At 43.8% G+C, this 23,511-nt stretch overlaps 1 protein-coding gene across 1 annotated transcript in view; it reads right to left on the bottom strand.

Annotated features, from left to right (window-relative positions):
- The window catches only part of UBE2V1 (ubiquitin conjugating enzyme E2 V1), a 33,412-nt gene extending 10,331 nt beyond the window's left edge, over positions 1–23,081 (bottom strand). The window contains exons 1-2 of the mRNA XM_004430280.3: positions 23,011–23,081; positions 6,385–6,533 (exon numbers count right to left, since the gene is read on the bottom strand). Of these exons, the coding sequence (XP_004430337.1) occupies positions 6,385–6,533; positions 23,011–23,032 (171 nt within the window). The 5' untranslated portion in view covers positions 23,033–23,081. The remainder of the gene's footprint in view (positions 1–6,384; positions 6,534–23,010) is intronic.
- Positions 23,082–23,511: the final 430 nt, after the last annotated feature.

Below are 23,511 nucleotides of genomic sequence, written 5' to 3'. Positions count from 1 at the left end.
CTATAAGGTAAATATATGCACCCAACACAGGAGCACCAAAGTACATAAAGCAACTATTAACAAACCTAAAAGGAGATATTAACAACAACACAATAATAGTAGGGGATCTTAATACCCCACTTACATCAATGGATAGATCATCCAGACAAAAAGTCAATAAAGAAATAGTGGACTTAAATGAAAAACTGGACGAGATGGACCTAGTAGACATATACAGAGCACTCCATCCAAAAACAGCTGACTACACATTCTTCTCAAGCGCGCATGGAACATTCTCAAGGATAGACCATATGCTGGGAAACAAAGTAAGCCTCAATAAATTTAAGAAGATTGAAATCATAACAACCATCTTTTTAGACCATAATGCTATGAAACTGGAAATTAACCACAAAAAAAAACCTGGCAAAGTGACAAAAATGTGGAGATTAAACAACATGCTACTGAACAACCAATGGATCATTGATGAAATTAAAGGAGAAATCAAAAACTATCTGGAAACAAACGAAAATGAAAATATGCCATACCAAATCATATGGGATGCAGCAAAAGTGGTCCTGAGAGGGAAACTCATAGCAATACAAGCCCACCTTAACAAACAAGAAAAAACCCAAATAAGCAACCTTAAATTACACCTAACAGAACTAGAAAAAGAAGAACACACAAAGCCCAAAGTCAGCAGAAGGAGAGAAATAATAAAAATCAGAGCAGAAATAAATGAAATTGAGACCAAAAAACAGTAGAAAGGATTAATGAAACAAAGAGTTGGTTCTTTGAGAAGATAAACAAAGTTGACAAACTCTTAGCCAGACTTACCAAGAAAAAAAGAGAAAAGGCTCAAGTAAATAAAATTAGAAATGAAAGAGGAGAAATTACAACAGATACCACGGAAATACAAAGGATTATAAGAGAATACTATGAGAAATTATACACCAACAAATTGGACAATCTAGAAGAAATGGATAAATTCTTAGACTCATACAACTTTCCAAAACTGAACCAAGAAGAAATGGAGAATCTGAATAGACCAATCACAAGTAAAAGAGATTGAAACAGTAATCCAAAACCTCCCAAAAAATAAAAGTCCAGGACCAGATGGCTTCTCCAGTGAATTTTACCAAACATTCAAAGAAGATTTAATACCTGTCTTTCTCAGACTATTCCAAAAAATAGAGGAAGGTGGAACACTTCCTAACTCATTCTACGAGGCCAACATCACCCTGATACCAAAGCCAGACAAAGACAATACAAAGAAGGAAAATTACAGGCCAATATTGCTGATGAACATAGATGCAAAAATCCTCAACAAAATATTGGCAAACCGAATACAGCAATACATTAAAAAGATCATACACCATGATCAAGTGGGATTTATACCAGGGATGCAGGGACGGTTCAACAACTGCAAATCAATCAACGTGATACATCACATCAACAAAACAAAGAATAAAAACCACATGGTCATCTCAATAGATGCAGAGAAGGCATTTGACAAGATACAACATCCATTTATGTTAAAAACTCTCAACAAAATGGGTATAGAAGGAAAGTACCTCAACATAATAAAGGCTATTTATGACAAACCCACAGCCAACATCATACTCAACGGGGAAAAACTGAAAGCCGTTCCTCTGAAAACAGGAACGAGGCAGGGCTGCCCACTCTCTCCACTCCTATTCAACATAGTACTGGAGATTCTGGCCCGAGCAATTAAGCAAGAAAAAGGAATAAAAGGAATCCAAATAGGCAACGAAGAAGTGAAACTCTCACTATTTGCAGATGACATGATTTTATATATAGAAAACCCTCAAGAATCCGTTGGAAAACTATTAGAAATAATCAACAACTACAGCAAAGTCGCAGGGTACAAAATCAATCTACAAAAATCAGTTGCATTTCTGTATGCTAATAACGAACTAACAGAACGAGAGCTCAAAATGATAATACCATTTACAATGGCATCAAAAAGAATAAAATATCTAGGAATAAATCTTACCAAGGAGGTGAAAGACCTATACAATGAAAACTACAAGACATTATTGAAAGAACTCGATGATGACATAAAGAAATGGAAAGACATCCCATGCACATGGATTGGAAGAATAAACATAGTTAAAATGTCTAAATTACCTAAAGCGATCTACAGATTCAATGCAATCCCAATCAGAATCCCAATGACATTCTTCACGGAGATAGAAAAAAGAATACTAAAATTCATATGGGGCAACAAAAGACCCCGAATAGCTAAAGCAATCCTAAGAAAAAAGAACAAAGCTGGAGGCATCACAATCCCTGACTTCAAAACATACTACAAAGCAATAGTAATCAAAACAGCACGGTACTGGTACAAAAACAGACACACAGATCAATGGAACAGAATTGAAAGCCCAGAAATAAAACCACACATATACGGACAGCTAATTTTCGACAGAGGAGCTAAGAACCTACAATGGAGAAAGGAAAGTCTCTTCAATAAATGGTGTTGGGAAAACTGGACAGCCACACGCAAAAGAATGAAAGTGGACCATCGGCTATCACCATTCACAAAAATTAACTCAAAATGGATCAAAGACCGGAAGGTGAGACCTGAAACTATAAAACTCATATAAGAAAATATAGGCAATACACTATTTGACATTGGTCATAAAGGAATCTTTTCAGATGACATGCCTACCCAGACTAGGGAAACTAAAGAAAAAATAAGCAAGTGGGACTTTATCAGATTCAAGAGCTTCTACAAGACAAATGAAACCAGAATCAAGATGAACAGACAACCCACCAGCTGCAAGAAAATATTTGCAAAACATATATTTGACAAGGGGTTAATCTCCATAATATATAAAGAACTCACACAACTGAACAACAAAAAACAAACAACCCAATCAAAAATGGGCAGAGTAAATCAACAGACACTTCTCCAAAGAAGATATACAGATGGCCAATAGGCACATGAAAAGATGTTCAGCATCACTAATCATCAGGGAAATGCAAATCAAAACAACACTAAGATATCACCTCACGCCCATCAGAATGGCTATAATCACCAAGACAAAAAACAACAAATATTGGAGAGGATGTGGAGAAACAGGAACCCTCATACACAGCTGGTGGGAATGCAAACTGGTGCAGCCTCTATGGAAAACGGTATGGAGACTCCTCAAAGAATTAAAAGTAGAAATACCCTATGATCCAGCTATCCCACTACTGGGAATCTATCTAACGAACCTGAAATCAACAATCCAAAGAGGCTTATGCACCCCTCTGTTCATTGCAGCATTATTCACTATAACCAAGAAGTGGAAGCAACCTAAGTGTCCCTCAACTCATGATTGGATCAAGAAGATGTGGTATATATATACAATGAAATACTACTCAGCCATAAAAAAAGACAAAACCGTCCCATTTGCAACAACATGGATGGGCCTGGAAGGTATTATGTTAAGTGAAATAAGCCAGAAAGAGAAAGACAAACACTGTATGATCTCACTCATATGTGGAATATAAACCAACACATGGACAGAGAAAACTGTATTGTTGTTACCAGGGGCAATGGGGGTAGGGGGGTGGGCACAAGGGGTGAAGGGAGACATATATATGGTGATGGACAAACAAAAATGTACAACCCAAAATTTCACAATGTTATAAACTATTAAAACATCAATAAACAAAACAAAACAAAACAAAACAAAAAACTATGAGGTAAAAAGACAGTAACAAGTATTGGTGAGGGTGTGGAGAAATTACAACCCTCATGCATTGCTAGTGGGAAGGTAATATGGTGCAGCTGCTTTGGAAAACAGTTTGGCAATTCTTTAAAATGTTAAACAGAGAGTTACCATATAATTCAATAATTCCACTCCTAGGTATATACCTAAGAGAACTGAAAACATGTGTCCACACAAAAACCTGTACACCAATGTTCATAGCAGCATTATTTATAATAGGCAAAAAATGGAAAAAATCCAAATGCCCATCAACTAATTAATGGATAAACAAAATATGGTATATCCACATAATGGAATATTATTCAGCCATAAAATGGAATGAACTACTGATTAAGTCCTATAACATGGATGAACCTTGAAGACATTATGCTAAGTAAAAGGAAGTCACAAAAGACCACATATTGTATGATTCCATTTATATGAAATGTCCAGAACAGGCAAGTTCACAGAGATAGAAAGTAAATTAGTGATCGTCAAGGGTGAGGAGTAGAGAGCAGAATGGGAGTGATTGCCAATGGGTATGGAGTTTCTTTTTGGGGTAATGAAAATGTTCTGAAATTAGTGATAGCTACACAATTCTGAATATAACAAAAACCACTGAACTGTACACTTTAAAAGTGTATTATAGGATAAGTGAATTCTATGTTATGTGAATTATATCTCAATAAAGCTTTTATTTAAAAAAAGGATGTATGGAAAGCACCCTGCATACCGTAGCTACTCATTAAAAGTAGCCCTCTATGGGCCGGCCCCGTGGCTTAGAGGTTAAGTGCGCGTGCTCCGCTGCTGGCGGCCCGGGTTGGGATCCCGGGCGCGCACCGAGGCACCGCTTCTCCGGCCATGCTGAGGCCGCGTCCCACACACAGCAACTAGAAGGCTGTGCAACTATGACATACAACTATCTACTGGGGCTTTGGGGGGAAAAAATAAATAAATAAAAATTTAAAAAAAAAAAAAAAAAGTAGCACTCTTTGGAAAGAGATAAAATGCAACTCTGTTTTTAGGTGGAAGAGAATATTTTCAATAAAACTTAGTGGTTCATTTATCTAAGTGTGTAATTCAGTAGTATCTAGTGTATTCACAATATTGTGCACTGGTTCATTCTTAACTTGTTAGAACCTGAAAATCAGTCTGTTGACTAACAAATCTATTAACTGCTACCCCATTCTGAGTCATTTCCAGGTGCTCTGGAGAGTAAGGAGGAGGGAAGAATAGTTCTCATCCTTAATAAACCTACATCACTCTTAGGAAGAGAAGAAATGCAGTGAAGGAAGCCATCACCATACAATGGACTTTCAGAGACAGCAAGAAAAATGATCTCCAAGAAGAAACAAGCTTTCTAGATCAGGTTTTCCCCAGTATTTTACAGATATAGAAAATCCTGGTTTTCAGGGGTTAAAAAAAGATTAAGAAACAAGTAAAAACAGATTGAATATTTTTTAAAAAATCCAAAAAACAAAACTATAGGGTCACAAGGATGACTCAAGAAGTAACATTACATGGCAAAGCCAGTCATTCACCATGAGTGTTATGACAGTCTAAGATGAACACCAGACTGTGCCAACAATGAGCACGACGCTCTTCCTTGTTTCAGCCGGGGCCACATCCTACACGTCCTTCTATCCCGAACCTTGCATGCAGTGAAAAGAATGAATGAACTTCATCATCCTTGAACACAAGCAGACACAGGCAAGTTCCCCTACATTCAGGCAGAATCTCCTCTTGCTCGTCTGACACAAGTGTCACATTATGGGAATCTATTTCTTCACTCCTACACCAAATTACTACTTAACATTTTGGATAATTCTATAATGAGAACAGATGAAAACTCAAAATATGAACAGGAGGAGGACTTGTAGCATAGTGGTTAAGAGCCCAGGCTCTGGAGTCAGACCTGGTCTGGGAGTTATCAGCTATGTGACTTTCGGCAAGTAACTTTACTTCTCTGAGTCTGTCTCCTCATCTGTAAATGGAATGCAACTACACACTAGTAGCACCTAACAACAGGTTCTTGTGAGAATTACATGACATTTCTGGGGGGGTTTACTATGTACCATAAAAAAAGGTGATCTGGCATTATGAAGACTGGGAAATCTCACAAATCACAAAGCTCTAAGAGAGGTCACTTTCCCCATCCCCATTGTCTTCATCTTCTTTGTAAAGGCTCCTGGGCCTAACAGTGCCTGGAACAGACCAGAGCAGACCAGGCAGGCAATAATCCTTTGTTGAATGGCCCGATCAATTAGGATACAGATGCATGGCAGAACCAGGAACAATCAATAGAAACCACAACCGTGAAGGCTTTCCAAAGTTCATTTGGACACTGTCTTCAGGAATGTTGGTTTTATCTGGAGCCTTGTTGTTTGATAAGCCCAAGAGTTTGTTCTCAACTCCATCTGAGGGTACAATTACCTCAAATCTCACTGTCTACATTGTCACGTAAATTCACACTGGGAGTCTAAACAGGTTTTTGCTTACCATTTAGAGGGATTAAACAGCATCAGAGAAGGTTCAAATATATAAACTGAAACTGGTCAAAAAAGAATAGCCACATTTCAGAAAATATACCATTGGTGAGCTTTTTCCGTGACAAGGCTAATATTTTTACAAGGAGGCAGTGAATTTAAGACATTGACATTTGTAGCCGCGGCTCGACGCTTACTCTTGGAGGCCCAATTATCATCCCTGTCCATCTCGTAAGTGTCATGTCTTCGTCATCTTCTAGACCCCAGCTAACTGTGCCATCTCCTACTCCTTTCTGGCCTTCTTCGAGTTCTTCCAACAGTCGGAAATTGCGAGGGACTTTTACTCCTAAAATAAATGGAAAGAAATTCAAGATACTAGCAACTCCAGGGGAACCTGTAAGCCTAGAGCTAGCGGCTCATTACCACTACCTGGGAATAAAGATGCTAACATGCACAAAATTGCTGACATTTGTTGTACCTCAAACTTGCTGCTTACAAAGCCATCTGTATCAACCAGCACAACCAGAAGGAAGGGCACATGGTCTGTTACAAGTGAAGTGATGACTAAACCAGGGCTAGATGACCAAACCGAGAAGACACCCCACCCCCATCCCCTTGGCTTTGACCAACGTCATAAAGAGTTTACATGTCGAATAATTTGGGTCCACTAGTTTATGATGAAAACCATCAATATCAAGTGCTAACAAAAGTGCCTTGGAAGAAAAGAGGCCATCTCTTTTGTTTTGTTCTTATTACACATTTCTGAGGCTAAGGGTGTGCTCATTTGTTGGAATGATTCTCAAACTACCTTAGGTGGCACAGCCGCCCAGGCAGTATCAAATAACAACTGTGTCCTCTTGATCAACTCAGAGTCAACTGAAGGTGCCAAGGAAAAAAAAGTTTTCAATTATTTAAGCCACAGTTTCTCTCAACTTGTGAAAAAGCTTAAAGAGGGCAGCCAGTTCTCTGATTTACTTGTTTCCAAAAATCCCAAAGCTTGGTGAGTAGCTCACGGAAGCAAGCATGCACACACCTCGCAGGTTCAAGCCACTGTACCCGAGCTCAGGCTGAGGCTTGAGCTGTTTCTGGGTGTCTTCCAGAACAGAGCCTGGGCACAGGGGCCAGAGAGGGACGAGGCTGTGGGAGGGCAGGGAGACCGATTTTCTTCCTCTGCCTGGGCACAGAGCAACTCTCCTAACCAATCCTGTCTGCCTCTCCCTCCTGCCCTTCTTTCCCTGGCATCTGGACTACTTCTTTTGGAAATAACTCAGGATCCAGGCAAGTTACAAGCTTTCTTTGCCTTAAATGCTGAGCTGCCAACTGGCTAGACTCTCAGAGGCAAGCAGCACTCAACATATGACTATGAAGAGAGACCCACTGGAGGGACTCAAGACTGTGGGAGGTGTTCCCAGTATATCTCAGCATTTCCCAAAGCGTGGGACAGATCCTACTATTAACTCAACTGGAATGAATACCCGAGCATCTACTATACGTCAGGCACTTTTCTAGGCACTGGGGAATAAGCAGTGAACAAAACAACAACGCCTACCCTCTTGGAGCTCACCTTCTAGTGGGAAACGTATAATTGACAAAATAAATACGCAATTGACGCAGTATGACAGCCGGCGGTGGTCTGGAGCCGACTGCTGGGGGAAGGAACTACAATTTTAAACAGGTGACGAAGGAAAGCCTTACTGCAATCAGGCGTCACAACTGAAGACCTGAAGATGGCGGAGTGTGACTTACGGACAGCTGAGCGGACTCCTCCAGGTGGAGGAGACGCCAAGTGCAAAGGCCTTGAAGTAGGACCTTGCCCAGAGTGTCAAAGAACAACTAAGATCCCAATTCAGCTAACGCCAAGTCAGCGAGATGGGAGAGCAGTAGGAAAATAGGGACTCCAGCTGCTAGCGGGCGACACGGAAAGCCACCAGCGCTCTGAAGAGAGGAGCGACAGGTTCTGACTGCTGTGTGAGGAATGCAGTGATGGGAGCTGGCGCAGAAACAGCCAGGAGACTACTGCAATCATCCTTGCGAGAGAGAAGACTGGCTGGGACCAGGGTGAGAGCAGAGAAGGTGTGAGAAGGAACACAATTCTACATAGTTTAGAGGTCTGAGCTGATCAGATTTGCTGTCAGGTCGCCTGTGAAGTGTGTGAGAGAGGGAGGAGTCAACCATGCTCGCAGGCGTTTGGTCTGGCAACAGGAAGGATGGAGTTGCTACTGGCGCATTAGATGACTGTAGGTGGCACATGGTGAACACTTCACTTTACAGTCTTGTGTTTAAGAACTCAGAGCAAGTAATATTATACTCACTTTCCATTTACGATGATGGTAGAAGGTCCTTTTAAAATAAATGTAACCAAAAGAGTCAGTTGATTGAAGAAAAATATTAAATAGCACAGATAGTACTTGAAAGAAAACAGCAAAAACCTGAAAGCATACTTGAATGGTTTATTTGGAAAACGCTGGCATTTTTCATCCATAGAATAGCCACCTGGATTATTCAGCTATACTGGATTAAGTTTCCTCCAGCAAACACAAAACTGACGGATGTTTGTGATATTATAAGCAAAGAACCAGACAACACAATGTCTTTTGTTAAGAAAGAGTTAAATCTAAATCCTTAATAATCCTAACTAATCTGGCTTAGGGGGAAAAAAAATCACTGTGCACTACTATTGGTGAATTTATAAGACTGCACTAATAAAAATGAATACCCTATGAGCACAGAATCAGCCAAAGGAAGACTGATAAATAGCTGAGGTACTTGTTCATAGATGGTGTAATGGGCTGAATGTGTCCCCTCACATTCTATGTTGAAGCCCTCACTCCCAGCACCTCAGAATATGACTGTAGTTGGAAATAGGGTCTTTAAAGAGGTAATTAAGTTAAAATGAGGCCGTTGGGTGGGCCCTAATCCAATCTATCTGGTGTCCTTATGAGGAAATGTAGACACCCACAGAGACAGCAAGAAAACATGCATGCATGGAGGAAACACCATGCGAGGACACTGTGAGAAGGCAGCCATCTGCAAGCCAAGGGGAGAGGCCTCAGGAGAAACCAAACCTGCCAACACCTTGCGCTTGGACTTCTAGCCTCAAGAACTGTGAGCAAATAAATTTCTGTTAAGCCACCCAGTCTGTGGTATATTGTTATGGCAACCCTAGTAAACCAATTATAAATACTAAGTGACATCTTAAGAAACTTAAGAAAATTGGAAAGGATAGAGACCAAGACGATAACAGTGGCTATCTCTGGGTACAAGGATTGGGGTGATATCCCCCCACTTTTCTGTATTTCCTGATTTAACTATGATCTCATGTTATTTGCATAACAAAATAAAACAACTTAGGAACCTTGTCAACCACACTGTAGGCAAGTCCTACTTCTGGGCCTTTGCACTTGCTATTCCCTGGAATATTCTGCCTGGAACCTTCTTCCCCCAGATATCCATCAGTCACGCTCCCTTACCTTCTTCAGGGCTTCAGTTATATGACACTGATTGCAATAAGGACGGAGGATTCTCCGAGGCTGAGACTCGCACTGAAAGGTATTCCCTAAGTGACTAACTTTAAGTGGTCCATGTTCTTTGATGTTACCAAAACTTGCTCAAGTCAAATGAACAATGGCAAAGTACAACAGCTTCCATGGCTAAGCCCTTCATTATTTATTTATTTTTTTTTTGTGACGAAGATCAACCCTGAGCTGATATCCGATGCCAATCTTCCTCTTTTTGCTGAGGAAGACTGGCCCTGGGCTAACATCCGTGCCTATCTTCCTCTACTTTATATGGGACGCCGCCACAGCATGGCCTGACAAGCGGTGCATGGTGCACGCCCAGGATCCGAACCCAGGCCGTCAGCAACAGAGCGCCTGCACTTAACCACTACGCCACGGGGGCCGGCCCCTAAGCCCTTCATTATTGAATGGAATTATACACGTGACCTCTATTTCGAGTTGCTGTTTTCAACAAGATAAAAAATGTGCTACTTCCTTGTGTCAGATATTTAAGTCAGGCCGGATTAACTATTTCTGGTATGACTATTCCTCTTGTAAACTTTAGCAAAGATCATCCTTGCAGCCAGAAGTGTTACCTCTTCACCCAACAACAGATCTGATTAAGAAATCCTAATCCAAATATCACAAGCTCATTGCTATTAGTTTCAAAACAGATAATGAATTCAAGCTATATTTTTCTGATGTTTGATTTTGACTTGAGAAGTAGGGGGACATATTATATTAGTAGTGAATCTTATATTTCCAACAGACATTTCCATTGGATTAGACATTCAATTACTTAAAAACCAAGTGTGCAAAGCCCATATACACAATCGAACAAAAAAAATAGGGAGCTCAGTCAACCTAAACTTATTTTAGGTTAGTATCTGGAACAGTAACTGAGCACCACAGAGGACACAGTTAGCTTTTTGTTGTTTTTGCAGTACTGACATTATAGGATGATTCAATTTGATTCAGTTATAAAATAGGCATCAGAAACAGTTTAATAAATGAAAAACTTTGGATCAGCCAATATCTATTAGGCAGTCTAGAAATATTCCAAGCAAGAGTTGGAATATACATATAAATATCAGAATAACTGTACTATATACTGATTACAATAAGCATTTATTCCATTTGAACAGCAGTTAAACTTTTACAATCTTAAAAATTATAGATTTCAAAGAGCCTTTGTTTATGTGCATTATAGCTATTTATATTTGCCAAATTAGAAATTAAAACAGAAATTTAAAAAATATTTAATTCATTTAAAACTAATCACAACAAACCATTATGTGTTAAGATAAATAACATATCTTAACGAGATAACTATATTTTCCAAAGACAAAAGAAAATTAGTGACAAGAGTGGTATGGCTTTGCAAATTTCTTTAATGTCCGGCTTAAAACAACTGGGAGTGTTAAGAACTGAGGTGAGCTGGAGAATATATGTTCTGTCTAAAGGGGACAGTCACTCTTCTGCTCTGGCCAAAGGTCTGTAGGGCAGATTCTACTTATGGACCATCATTTTGCAACATCTGGGCTCACCTAATTGTTCTCAAAAATCCCTCTGAGCCCTAACATCCTAGGTTTAGCTCAGAGGATATTTTATTTTATTTTATTTTTTGGTGAGGAAGATTAGCCCTGGGCTAAAATCCATGCCCATCTTCCTCTACTTTATATGTGGGACACCTGCCACAGTATGGCTTGACAAGCAGTACAGAGGTCCACGCCCAGGATCCGAACTTGTGAACCCTGGGCGGAGCGCGCAAACGTAACCACTACACCACTGGGCCAGCTCAGAGGATATCTTAAACCCTTTGTCAAAGATTGATAAATGTGCTAATCTGGAAGCATTGGGTGGTTAAGTACTCTGTTAACTTTTACTTAGCTAAATCTTGAAGAATAAGTCCACAAACTAGATAAATTCTAAAGGAGACTGTTACTTTTTAATTTACTTTTTCTAAGCCATAAACTTTTATTTTCACTCAAAAATTGATTAAAAGTAAAGTCTGGGGAATAATAATGTCTCAGAGAAATCAGGAATTACAAAAAATTTACAAATCATGGAGTGGTTCATTTAGTTTTTCTGATATTTAAACAGAAGTGGCTAATTACCACCTGGTCAGCTGATCTACTGCATCCCACTTGGTAAGGGTCTCTCCTGGGGCTTACCACATTTAACACGTGTAAAACTGAGCTCACTCCACACTTACAAGCAAAAAAGCCACAGATTTCAGGATTGCAATTAAAAAGAAAAAAGTCTGCTAGGCGTTTTACCTGCTTGTCACAATTTCCCTGTACATTTGTCAGTAACATAAATGTACACACACACACCTTCTTTCAGTGCAATGATTATCCAACACTTATCCAACACCATGCTAGACCTTACAGGGGCTATAAAAGAAACAAAAACAGAGGCCTCCCAATCAGAGTATAAAGTCTCACTATAGAAACTAGATATACACATACAAAGTTTAATAAAACAAAACAGTATCAAAATGTATGAGAGAAATATAATCTATGACAGGACAATGTTTCTTAATCTTTGAGGGGGTCATAGATCCCTCTGAATTTGATGAAAGCTACAGAGGTAGGGCCCTGTTACTAAGAGGGACTGGACTTTACCCTGAGGGTAATTAGTGGGGAGCTGCAAAGGCTCTGGGTAGGGCACGAGATAAGCCAAATCTCCTGGGTAATGTTCAGGATGGGATGGAAGGATTAGAGGCCAGGTTTGGGATGTGCTACTACTAACATCTTGGGATACAAAGCCAGAAGCATTTGCCAGAGCAAATAGGTGACAGAACACGTTGTCAAACTTCTTACAGGTCTAGACGGTGGCAAACAGAAGGAATGTTAAGAGATTTAAGGCAGCACGTATTAATCTGCATGACTATGGTGGTAGTTCCCATTTTTACAATGCAACATAAAAACAACTGGCCTTTACATGGTAGGCTTCAGAGAAATATTTGTTGAAAACTCCGAAAATTGAGCAAAGGATAAAAAGGTACGCATACTCCAGTTTATAAAAGATAAACACAAAGTCAACCCATGCTTCCTTGTGTGTGTATGTTCACACAAACGATCTTTAGATGCCACAGACATAGGATCACGAATGTAAGGAGAGCTGGTCTAGCATGCTATTTTAAAAAGGCTGGTCAGAAGCCCTGTGGCTTAGAGGTTAAGTGCGCGAGCTCCGCTTCTGGCAGCCCAGGTTCGGATCCTGGGTGTGCACTGACGCACTGTTTCTCTGGCCATGCTGAGGCCGCGTCCCACATACAGCAACTAGAAGGATGTGCAACTATGACATACAACTATCTACTGGAGCTTTGGGGTTGGGGGGAAGAAAAAAAAAAAAAAGGAATTGTCATAATTAATCAGAAATGCACGAAATGAGACTATGCTTATTTTTAAGTCTTGCTTCATAGGTGTACCACTGAAAAAGTGCTGCCAAGTGTAGCTACTTTAATAAAGTTTTATTTTTTATTACCCTGAAAAAAAAATAAAAAATAAAAAGGCTGGTCAGAGTAATGGCTAAGTTATCTCCTACAAAAAAGAACTGGAGTACACTTCAGAGAAAATTCTGTAACCTCTCAGCAGAGGATTAAGAGCACAGACCTGGGATCATGTCCTCGCTCCCCAACTTTGCAGTAATCTAGCTGTGTGACTGTGCAAGTTTCTCGAGCCTCAGCAAAACAGGGCTCCCAACAGTCCCTGTCTCCACAGACAGCAAGGAGAATAAATGACGGAAAACTTGCACGGCACTCTGTGTAACACCTGGCACAGAGCACTGAATCACCCGCACCAGCACACTGTATCATCCACCATAAAATAAAAACAATAAACCCTCACTTGACCCCATATCCTCTTCTAGCGACCATCTCATTTCTTTGTTCCATCTTAGCCAAAATCCTCAGGAGAGCTGTCCAGACGCCTTGTCTGCAGTTCTTCCCCCTACCTGTGCCTACTCCAAGCAGGCTCTTCACCTAGTCACTCACCAGAACTGCTCCTGTCAGGGGCACCCAGCAGCACCATGTAGCCGAGTCCTGTGGTTGATCCTCAGGTTCCTCCCTGCTCTAACTCTTTCTCCCAGCCTCAGGTTCTCCTCCTCCCTCACTGGCTGCTCCGCCTCACCTCCCTGACCTCCAAACACTGGCTGCCCGGCCTCAGGGCACACACAGCCCACCGACCTGTGTTTCTCTGTCTACTCTACTCCCCAAGTGATTTTACGCAGACCAACGAAGCTGATGACTCTCCAATTTATATTTTCAATTAACTGCCTCCTAGACATCTCTATTCAGATGCCTAATAGGCCTCGCCAACTTACAACACTTCAAACAGAACTCCCATGCACTCCTCAAAAAACAAAAACGCCCACTCCTCAATCTCAGTGTACGGCACAAGCATTTACCAGATTGCTCTGGCCAAAAATCTTGGAGTCATGATTAAGAAAACTTTCCCTTACATCCCATATCCAACCCATTTCCAAACAGACCCCACATAGGATCACATTCACCACCTCCACTGTGATCACTGCAGTCCGTGCCACCTCAGCTTCCTAACTGGTCCCTTAGTGCACCCGGTCTCTTCGCCACAGGGACCCCGTCATGCCCCTACTCAAAGCCCTCCACCGGCCTCCCACGGAAGCAGCAGACATCCAAACTCCTTAGCTCGCCTACAGAGCCCCACCTGCTCCTCCAGCATCAGTCCCTACCACCCTTTTCCTTGCTTCTTCGCCTCCTTCAGCCTCACCGCCCCCCACACTCGTCTTTAAGTTCCTCAATAAGTAACCTGACTTTCTGCCTTTGCACTTGCTGTTCCCTCTCCCTAGAATCCTCCATCCCGGAGCTGTGAATGGCTGGCCGGCTCCCTTCTTCCTCATCTAAGGTCTAACTTTCCATTCCCTTATCTTGCTTTATTTTTCTTCACAGCCCTCATCACCACTTGACATTTTCAATATACTCACTTCCACTTCATTAGTTGTTTAATGTCTGTCTCTCCCATCTGAACATAAGCTCCATGAGAGTAAAACTTCATCTGTTTTGTTCATTGCTGAATTTCCAACACCTCAAAGAGCGCTTTGCCAGAGTATGATAACTCAAATGCTTGTCGAATGAATGAATGGGTGGCTGGGTGACAGCTAGGGACATTATTTCAGAATGAAGAATGCTCCATGTCACGAAATTCTAACTGGTTTATTTCTGAAAATACAGCAGGGAAACATTCATAGCACTATTAAAAGGGAGTCTAATATTATCAAGATTATCAAAGGGGCTTAGTATGGATTTTAAATAGCCCAAGACAAGTTATCCATTAAATTTTGAATATAATGATCTTAAGAAGAAATATAAATCTTAAATCAGAAGCCAGGTACTCTGCAGATGTCTTCTCAGAGCAACCCCCCCATATACCTTCACCCTCACGCAATGGCTGTGCTGTATTTTTTCTTTTCTTTAAATTTTCTTTTCTTTCTTTTTTATTGTCTGACTCATTCTCTGAGCTTCTCAAGTTAGAGCTGTGACTCATTCAATCCTGCCTCCCAGAATCTGGTATGCTGTCTGGCATATAATGGTACTCAATAAATGTGTCCTGATTGAAGAAATGGCAGTATCTCTTCCTTTCCTATTGTAAACTCTAATAAGGTCTACTGTGGCCAAAATATGGGACATTGATACCACATAAGTGAGATACCTAAGGTTTTTTATTTTGAGATAATTAAAATTTCGTTATTTTTTAATGAAGTGTGATCAAGACTTTTAAGGCAAGTTGTTTTTTTTAAATGAGGGAAAACTGGTTTTTCACCCAAACCACATGAGCCAAAGACTCTTCACTACAAAATGAACTTTGTTTCATAAAATACATATGAAAGCATGTTACTGATATTTCAAATCATTTAGAAACTGCACATAAAGTTAATACATCAATATTTTCTACAAAGCAAGAGCATTTAACTCCAAATGGCCTGACCACACTCTAGTTCTAGAACTTCAGGGGCTACTCCAGGGACATAAATCCAAATACTGGTGAAGTTTGGATATCTTATAGACCTCGTGAGTGTATCAGTCCTAAGTGAGCACTTCATCCCATCCCAAACGGAGAGTATAAACTCAAAATCATGGCATATTAATTTAAACATAAGATTTCAGTGAATATATTAAAAAATTAAATCCATAAATGCCCCAAAATAGAAGCATAACAGATCAGAAAAATTCAAGAATACTCTCTAACATATGTTTTATTCCTATGGCACTTTAATCCATTGAATCAACCTAAATCTTATGAGTCCTAAAATTTCTGTGTGACTCTGACCCCTAAAAGGCAGCTTCAAATGACAATATACACGATGTAAAAATGGACTCTGATTATTAATAGACTGTAACTATTGAGAAGTTACCTATGAAAATGGTAAGATAACTTCACCAAGGTGCTAAAATATCACAGTAATCCAAGAGTTTTTAAAAGAAGACATCTGCTCCTGTTACTCCAGAATTCTTCTTTCCAGAAGGATTTTTCCTGGATCTGTATCAGTATCAAAAGTCAGCCCGTTATTCTCTTGGCTAAATATAAACTGAAAAGTCAGCAGCTGCAGGATATTACAAAGAAAATATGACAACCAGGTTGAAAAGGCATAAATATTTGATAGGGTTTTGTACCATGTCATAGTAAAACATTTAATGCAGTAATTTGAAACACAGCAACATATTAAAATATTTGTGGTAACAAAAGGATTCTGAAGCCCTTTAAAACATCTTTTGGGAAAATCCTGGCCACAAAGCAGCACCTATTGCAGCATGCCAATCTCAGGAAACCCTGGTCTGGCCTGGGTCTTGATTTAAAATGGCAAAGCCTCACAGGTTGCTCCTGAACAGAAAGCTGCTAGTTAAAACTGGTTTGGCTGCCCATTCAGGGAAGGCAGTGAGCTGAGCTAGGAGCCTGGTGCTGCTCCTATTTCAGAAAATAAGGAGGTCTGGAAGGTGATGCACCTGGATTCAACGCTCCTGCAAAGTGGATATACAGTCAGGGGCAGGGAACTTTTATTCCAGAGCAACTGGCAAGTGCAGTCTGGCTGCCTAGTTAGTGCCTGCCCAGGGGAGCATATTTTTTCTCTCCTTCTCTATAGCAATGGTTCTCTATGGTCCCCAGACCTGCAGCCTACATATCACCTGGGAACTGCTAGAAATGTAAATTCTCCAGCTACACCCCCGAACACTACACTACACCACAGAACTACTGAATCTGAAACTCTGAGGGTGGGGCCCAGCAAGCTAACAAGCCCTCCAGGTGTTTCTGATGCACGCCAGTTTGAGAACCACCGATCTAGGGGAAGAAACAGTGGCAATCTATCATTCTTTATAGTCCAGACAATGTGACAACAAACAGCTGGTGACAAAATGCAAGACCCTGTGTTTCTCTCCACTGGGGTGACCAAGGTCAAAGATGAGATTTTCTGTGACAGAGGTGGAGACAAAGAACAGGATGTGGGAAGCGTGTCAGGACAGTTAGTGAAGGAGAGGACAGAGTTAATTCTATGCTAACAGCCCTCTATAAATAACAACTGATCAGGACAAGAGCTTTCCTTTTTGAAAGGTGAACAGCCATTTTTGCTTCTGCCCTATCAGATACATTGTTTCTCCAAATATGTCAAATTTATCTATCTGCCTATATCAAGGTGAGATCCTGGATTAATTCATTGCAACATTTAATATTTATTAGGCACCTACTATATGTCAGGGACTATGCTGGGTACTAGGGACTTAGCAGAGAACAAGACAGAATCGTGCCCTAGTGGAAAGGCATAGAAAATATGCAAGAAACCAGGAGAACTTCAGATAAGGTTAAGTGCTTTGGGAGAGAACAGAACAGAGATGTGCTAAGGACTGAGAAGACCATACTAAATGTGGCGGTCCTCTCTGGAGAGCTGAGACCTGAAGAACGAGAGGCAGTCAGTCCCGTGAAGATCTGGGGGCAGAGCATCCCTGAAAGGGGACGAGCAAGAGCAGAGGTGTGTGTGATATTCCAGGAGGTCAGGGGCCAGCAAGGCCAAGACCACAGAGGGCCTCATGGGCCATGGAAAAGAAATCTATTTTATTCCAGGTGCAGTGGGAAGGGCTCTGTGCAGGGGAGCTGCAGTTTCTGGTTTATGTCTGTAAAGACCATTCTGCCTCCTCTATGGAGAATGGACTGGGAAAGGGCAAGGCTGGAGGCAGGAGGCTTTTGCAGTCTTCTAAGCATGAGAAAGGTGGTTCTGGGTGAACAAGACTGACAATCATGGCGATGGAGAGAAGGGGGATTTGGCATCTGTTCTGGGGTTACACCTACTGGACTGTGATAGGGTGAATGTGAGGAGGAGGAAAGAATCCCACTTGACAGTCATTACTATCTACCCATGAAAGAACTAATCAGCCAAGGCAGAAATGTCAACAGACCTGCCAATGACTGAAGGAACTTGAGACGCCTAGCTGGAGAACAGGCAACCGGGGCTGGAAGAATGAAAACATGGCCAAGGGCGTGCGTCCTGGAGCAGAACTGTCCTGCTTCTGTGTCCTGGCTCTGCAAGTCCCTGGCTCTGAGCCTCAGGCAAGTCATTTTTCCTTTCCAGGCCTCAGTTTCCTCACCTTCACAAGAGATACCTGCTTCAAAGGGTTGCTGTGAGAAATGAGATAATGTGTTTAACACAGCGTCTAGCACAGTGAGCCCTAGAAGCGTAGCTTAAAAAGAAGTCTGAAGGGCTTGCATGTAACTGAAGACAAGGACCGACTTTGCACAGGACATGAGGGGGCCCTAAGCCCACTGAGTGTGAGTTAGTGAGTACAGGGTATAAGGGAGAGCTGCCTTAAAAATGGACTTCACTCTCACTGCACAGCACATTACTCAGAATGGGATCAACAGCGGCCAGGGATGCTATACAAAGGGTTCCTGCTACAGGTGGCAGATGTTTCTCATTGAAGTCCTTTCCCTCACCAAGATAAACACTCTAAGACCCAGGAAGAGCATATGCCAAAATCCAGGCCTTTCCGTTTCCTTCCTAAGGTACTGGAGCAGGTTGAGGAGGGAACTGGAGTCAAAACCCCTGGGCTCTAGTCTGAGTGTCACCAGTCCTCAGCCACCAATCTCCCTCAGTAATACTGTGGGGCCAGCACTTCCCCTGCTTAGCTCGCCAGGTTGTGGAGAGTTTGGACGCTAAGTCAAAGTACTTGGAAAACTCTAGGGCACTACACATAATATAAAAGAATTAAAATATTTACTTCACCAAACGTGCTGCTCTGTACTTCACTGCGGCCTTTCAGAATTAAACAGAGGATTCCTGACTTTACAGTTTGTACTCCGCTTCTATCAAATTACGTAGAGCTACGCTTCAGGTGAGAGCAAGAGGGAGGGAGAAGAGAACGTGATGGGGAAAAAGGGTGGTGGTGAAGTTACTGTGAAGGGGAACGTCAAGATCATCACATTAACCTTGGCAATCCCTAGGGAGGGCAATAGTACTGGCCCAACAGTGTTTCCCTGTCCATCACTGGAGCAGATGATTGTTCCTTCAGCTGAGCACTGTATGAAGCAGCTCTCTTGAACGCAGGGCCCATGTTCTACAAAAGGCACTTAGCTACAACCAGCACAAGATGCTCACACTGTGAGACACGGAATGAGACCAAAGAGACTACAAGTTCTCATTTCCCATCTCCAGCTCTCAGGGGAACAGCCATGAATGGAATGGAAGACTACTTAACCTCCACTGCCCATGTGGTTAAATTTTCATAAGTTGAGTGCATGTAAGAGACCACGCCAATGTATACAAATTTAAAATCATGCCCAGCCAGGGCTTCCCCTTCTGGCACTTGGTTTCCGGTTAACTGTCAGAGAAGCCTTTGGATGCTGGGTGAGAGGAAGGACCTGGCCGCTAAGGACCACTGTTTGAGGTCCTCCAATAGGCCAAGGCAGGAGGACGTCACCTGTCACAGCCCGGGCATCCTGAGGGATTAGTAGGCTCTTCACAGTCCCACCCTTTAGGATCTATGCAGAAATCACACATTGCAGAACCAAGGGAGGTGGAAGGGTGTTGTAGTCAAGTGTTGAAAGCATGACCATAAAAAACTAAGTTCAGCCCTTACAGGAACTCAAAGACTTCACAGCTGTTTCCTGGCAACCAGGGGCACAGATTAATCAAGAGGCTGGTTCTAAACCTGACTAAGAAAGGCCTCAGGGCCCTGGACCACACCTGAAGGACTCTCAGAGCTAGAAAGCAGAGAGGCCTGTACACTCATTTTAGTTTAACCCAATTAGACCTTTCTGCTTCCACTCTTAGCACTCTGCACTCCTTTCACCGCCTAGGGACACAGGTCAGATCTTGTCATCCCCCTCTTTCTAAGACTCTCATTCATTCACTCGGCAAGTGTTTAGTAAATGCCTACTTCATACTGGTACTTGTTCAACGGCTTCCCTTCACACTGAATAACATCCAAAGCCACATCCCTCCAACTCATCTCCTGAACGAGCCTCCCTGGGCACTAAGGCTTTTATTTTGTTCTTTCAACGTGCCCGCTCGGTCCTGCCACAGTGCCTTTGCACTCACTGTCTCCCCCTCCCCTGCCTGTGATACACGCTGTAGGGTCGGGTCCTCCCATCATCTGTCTCCATTCAAATGCCTCCTCTCAGAGAAGCCTTCCCTGACCACCTCTCCAGACACCCTTTATCACATCACACGATTTCCTTCATAGCATTTACTGCTATCTGAAATTGTCTTAACTCTTTACTTCTTTAATGGCCTTCTCCTTGACTAGAACAGAAGCTCCTCAAGGACAGGGGCTATGTCCATCTTCCTCACTACTCACAACAGGACACAGCAGCCCCTCAATAAATACTTACTGAATAAACAGACAAGAAGTTTTGGGAAGCCCATATTGCGGCACCTCAAAGCCTGCTCCACATCACCTAAACCATGCCCAGGGCTCTTGTACTCCACTAGCCAGCAGCTGATGATGTTTTCTCTGACCACCAGAGCATTTACGAAGTGCTCTTCAATCGGCAGGGCCTCAAGCAGTTAGAATTAAGTAGCTGTTAAACTGGATTGTAGGTAGCCAGTCTCAAGTGACCGTCAGCAGGGCTGGGCCGCAATACCACCATGACGCTGGCTGCTCTGGACACACTGTACCTCCAGTTCATAGCAACCTGGCGGGGGTGTTATTCTGCTGAGAAGTTTCCCACAGCAGCCTGGCCTGACTCAGCCTCTCTTCTGAGAGCGTCTCTGGCAGTATCTTGGTATATGAATTGACTCAGCACTGTTCCAACTGAAACCAAAATCTAGGAAAAGGATGTGTGGCTTCCTCTATCCTCCAGGAAGACTTCACTGCTCTAAGTGCGAAAGGCAGCCCGTGCTAGGCCATTTCAGTCAGATCTGCTACATCCAATTCCTTCTATTCCCACCCTAACAATCACACAAGGACGGCTCCTCGGGACTCGAGAGGAGCAACATCCTGGAAAGATGGACTCCCCTCACCCTGTTCGCTTTAGGTCACCAACCTCTCCTAACAGTGCTGCTGGGCCGGCCCTGTGGCTTAGCGGTTAAGTGTGTGCGCTCCGCTGCTGGCGGGCCAGGCCTGGATCCCGGGCGCGCACCGACGCACCGCTTCTCCGGCCATGCTGAGGCCGCGTCCCACACACAGCAACTAGAAGGATGTGCAGCTATGATGTACAACTATCTACTGGGGCTTTGGGGAAAAAATTAAAAAAAAAAACCAGTGCTGCTGCTACGGCCTTAAACAGCTGGAGGATTTAGGTACCCACCTGGTGTCCGTCTGCCTCCTCCATCAGAGGCCACCCATCACCACCCCATCCTCCTTGGCCAGCTTCATTGCCAGGCACCTCAGGGTACAGCCTCCTCACCAAAAGGGGAACGCTCCTCCTCCCCCAAATCTTGCACTTCCAGAATCTCTTGCCTCATCAGCCCTTCTGGGACCTTCCCCAGCCAATCCTCACTGACTTCTCAAGAAGGCCACCTGAATCCATCCTGATGCTCAGATGCACAATGTTAACTCTGAAACAAACCCTTCGGGATCTGATCCTCTGGCCCATCTTAGGAGCCGGACGAGAGCAGAGAATAAATGCTGCTTCCCCCAACCTACTAGGGACGGGAAGAACTCCCTCTCCCCCAAGTGCAGCCCCCTCACTCCCGTCTTGGAGAGATGGGGGTTTGCTCAGGCTTCCTTCCCCAAGAAGTCACCCAAAAGTTCCCATTTCATTTGTTCCTCTCCCCATGCCCATCCAGCCGATGGGGAACTTCTGAGCTAAACCCACATATCTGTCACCAATATCCAAAGGAGTGGCGGGGAGAGACGGTCTCCATGAAACAGACACTTTTAGGCTACGCTTCTTGCACCCAACAGAGGAGATTTTTCTCCTCTAAAAGAAACATCTCTGAAACCTGACCTTTTCCCACTCTCACCCACTGCACGGGACTGCCCAACAGACACCTCGAAGGCTCCCAATTCACCTGTTCTTCACCCAATATCACAAGCTTCCGCCAAGTGCCCCACTCAGAGCTCGCCTCCTAAAACCGAACATCCGTCTCCTCAAACAGGGGCCCGGTAACGATGGGGTCATTTCACTATGGGCCGCTCCAACCAGATTCCTCTGGAATCTGAGAGATCCTTTTCCCCTTCCCACTTACCCCATGGAGATACCCTTAATCCTCCCAAAAGCAGCCACCCCAAGACTCCCCCGTTCTCATCAACATAGAGACACCCTCAGCTAACCCCACCACAAAACTAACGCTGCATCTGTCCCCTTCACTAATGGGGGACCCTCTCAGTCACCCCTCAGGATCCCGCTTCCTCCTCCCATCCATCCCGAGGGGCTTCTCTGAAGTCCCCGCTACACGGACATCCCAGGGCTCTCCCCTCACCGGACCCCCAGAACCCAGGAGAGGACTTCCATTCGCTCTGGGGCGCCTTCTCATCCTCTAGGGAACCCCTCGACCTCCCCCAAAGAACCGCCCGCCCCGGGCTCCTCAGCAGGAACTCTGGGCTCGCCCCTCGCCCGTTCCGGCCGCCCAGCAGCGCCGCGGGGCTCGGCCCTTCCTCTCGGCGGGGCCCTCACGCCGCCCCGGGGAGCCTCAGGGCCTCGCCGCGCCGCCCACAGGCCCCTCCGGCCCCCGCCCGTGCTTCCGGCCACCGCCTGCTCCTCCTCCCCTCTCAGGCCGCCCGGGTCGCCGCCGCGGAGCCCAGCGGACAGAGGCGGCGCGGAGGCCCCGGCCCCGCTGCAGGAGCCTTTGCGGGTCCCCGGCCCCCGGCCCGAGCCCGCGCCCCCTCGGCTGGCCGGCCCCGGCGCCCTCGCTCACCCGAGCCCGTGGTGGCTGCCATCTTGCGTCGCTGTCGCTCGAAGGCCGGCCCCTTCTTCACCCCCCCACCCCGTCCCCGAGCCCCTCTGCGCAGGCGCGCGCGCACGCGCAGTCGCCGCCGCTCGCGGACCGCGCGACCGGTTGCCGGGAAGGGTTTTTTTCTGTCCTTTTAAAGAGAGAAAATATTTGCGTGCGCGAGGGCCCAGCAACCTTCAAGTCCCTCCGGGCTCGGGTGCGAGGGAGGTGTTGAGGTGCTTGGTGAGAAGGGGGTGATGAGACTTGGGAGGGCGCGATTGTGAAAGAAAAAGAAGAAAAGAAAGCTTTAAAAAAGCGCCTGTTTTGCTTCGGGCATGTTCCTGTCTAGTTGGATCCTCACAACATCTCTACCAGGTCTGGATTAATGTGAAAAGTGAAGCTGAGAGGGGTTAAGCGATTTATCTAAACTCAGCTGTTAATTGGCTGAGTCAGAATTTGAACCCAGGCCAGATCGTCTTGCTTCCA

Source organism: Ceratotherium simum, chromosome 21 (genome assembly GCF_057802395.1).
Source record: "Ceratotherium simum simum isolate JZ-2026a chromosome 21, ASM5780239v1, whole genome shotgun sequence".
NCBI classification, from domain to species: Eukaryota; Metazoa; Chordata; class Mammalia; order Perissodactyla; family Rhinocerotidae; genus Ceratotherium; species Ceratotherium simum.
Note: the sequence above shows the minus strand (reverse complement) of the source record. Positions and strands in the feature narration are given on the sequence as shown.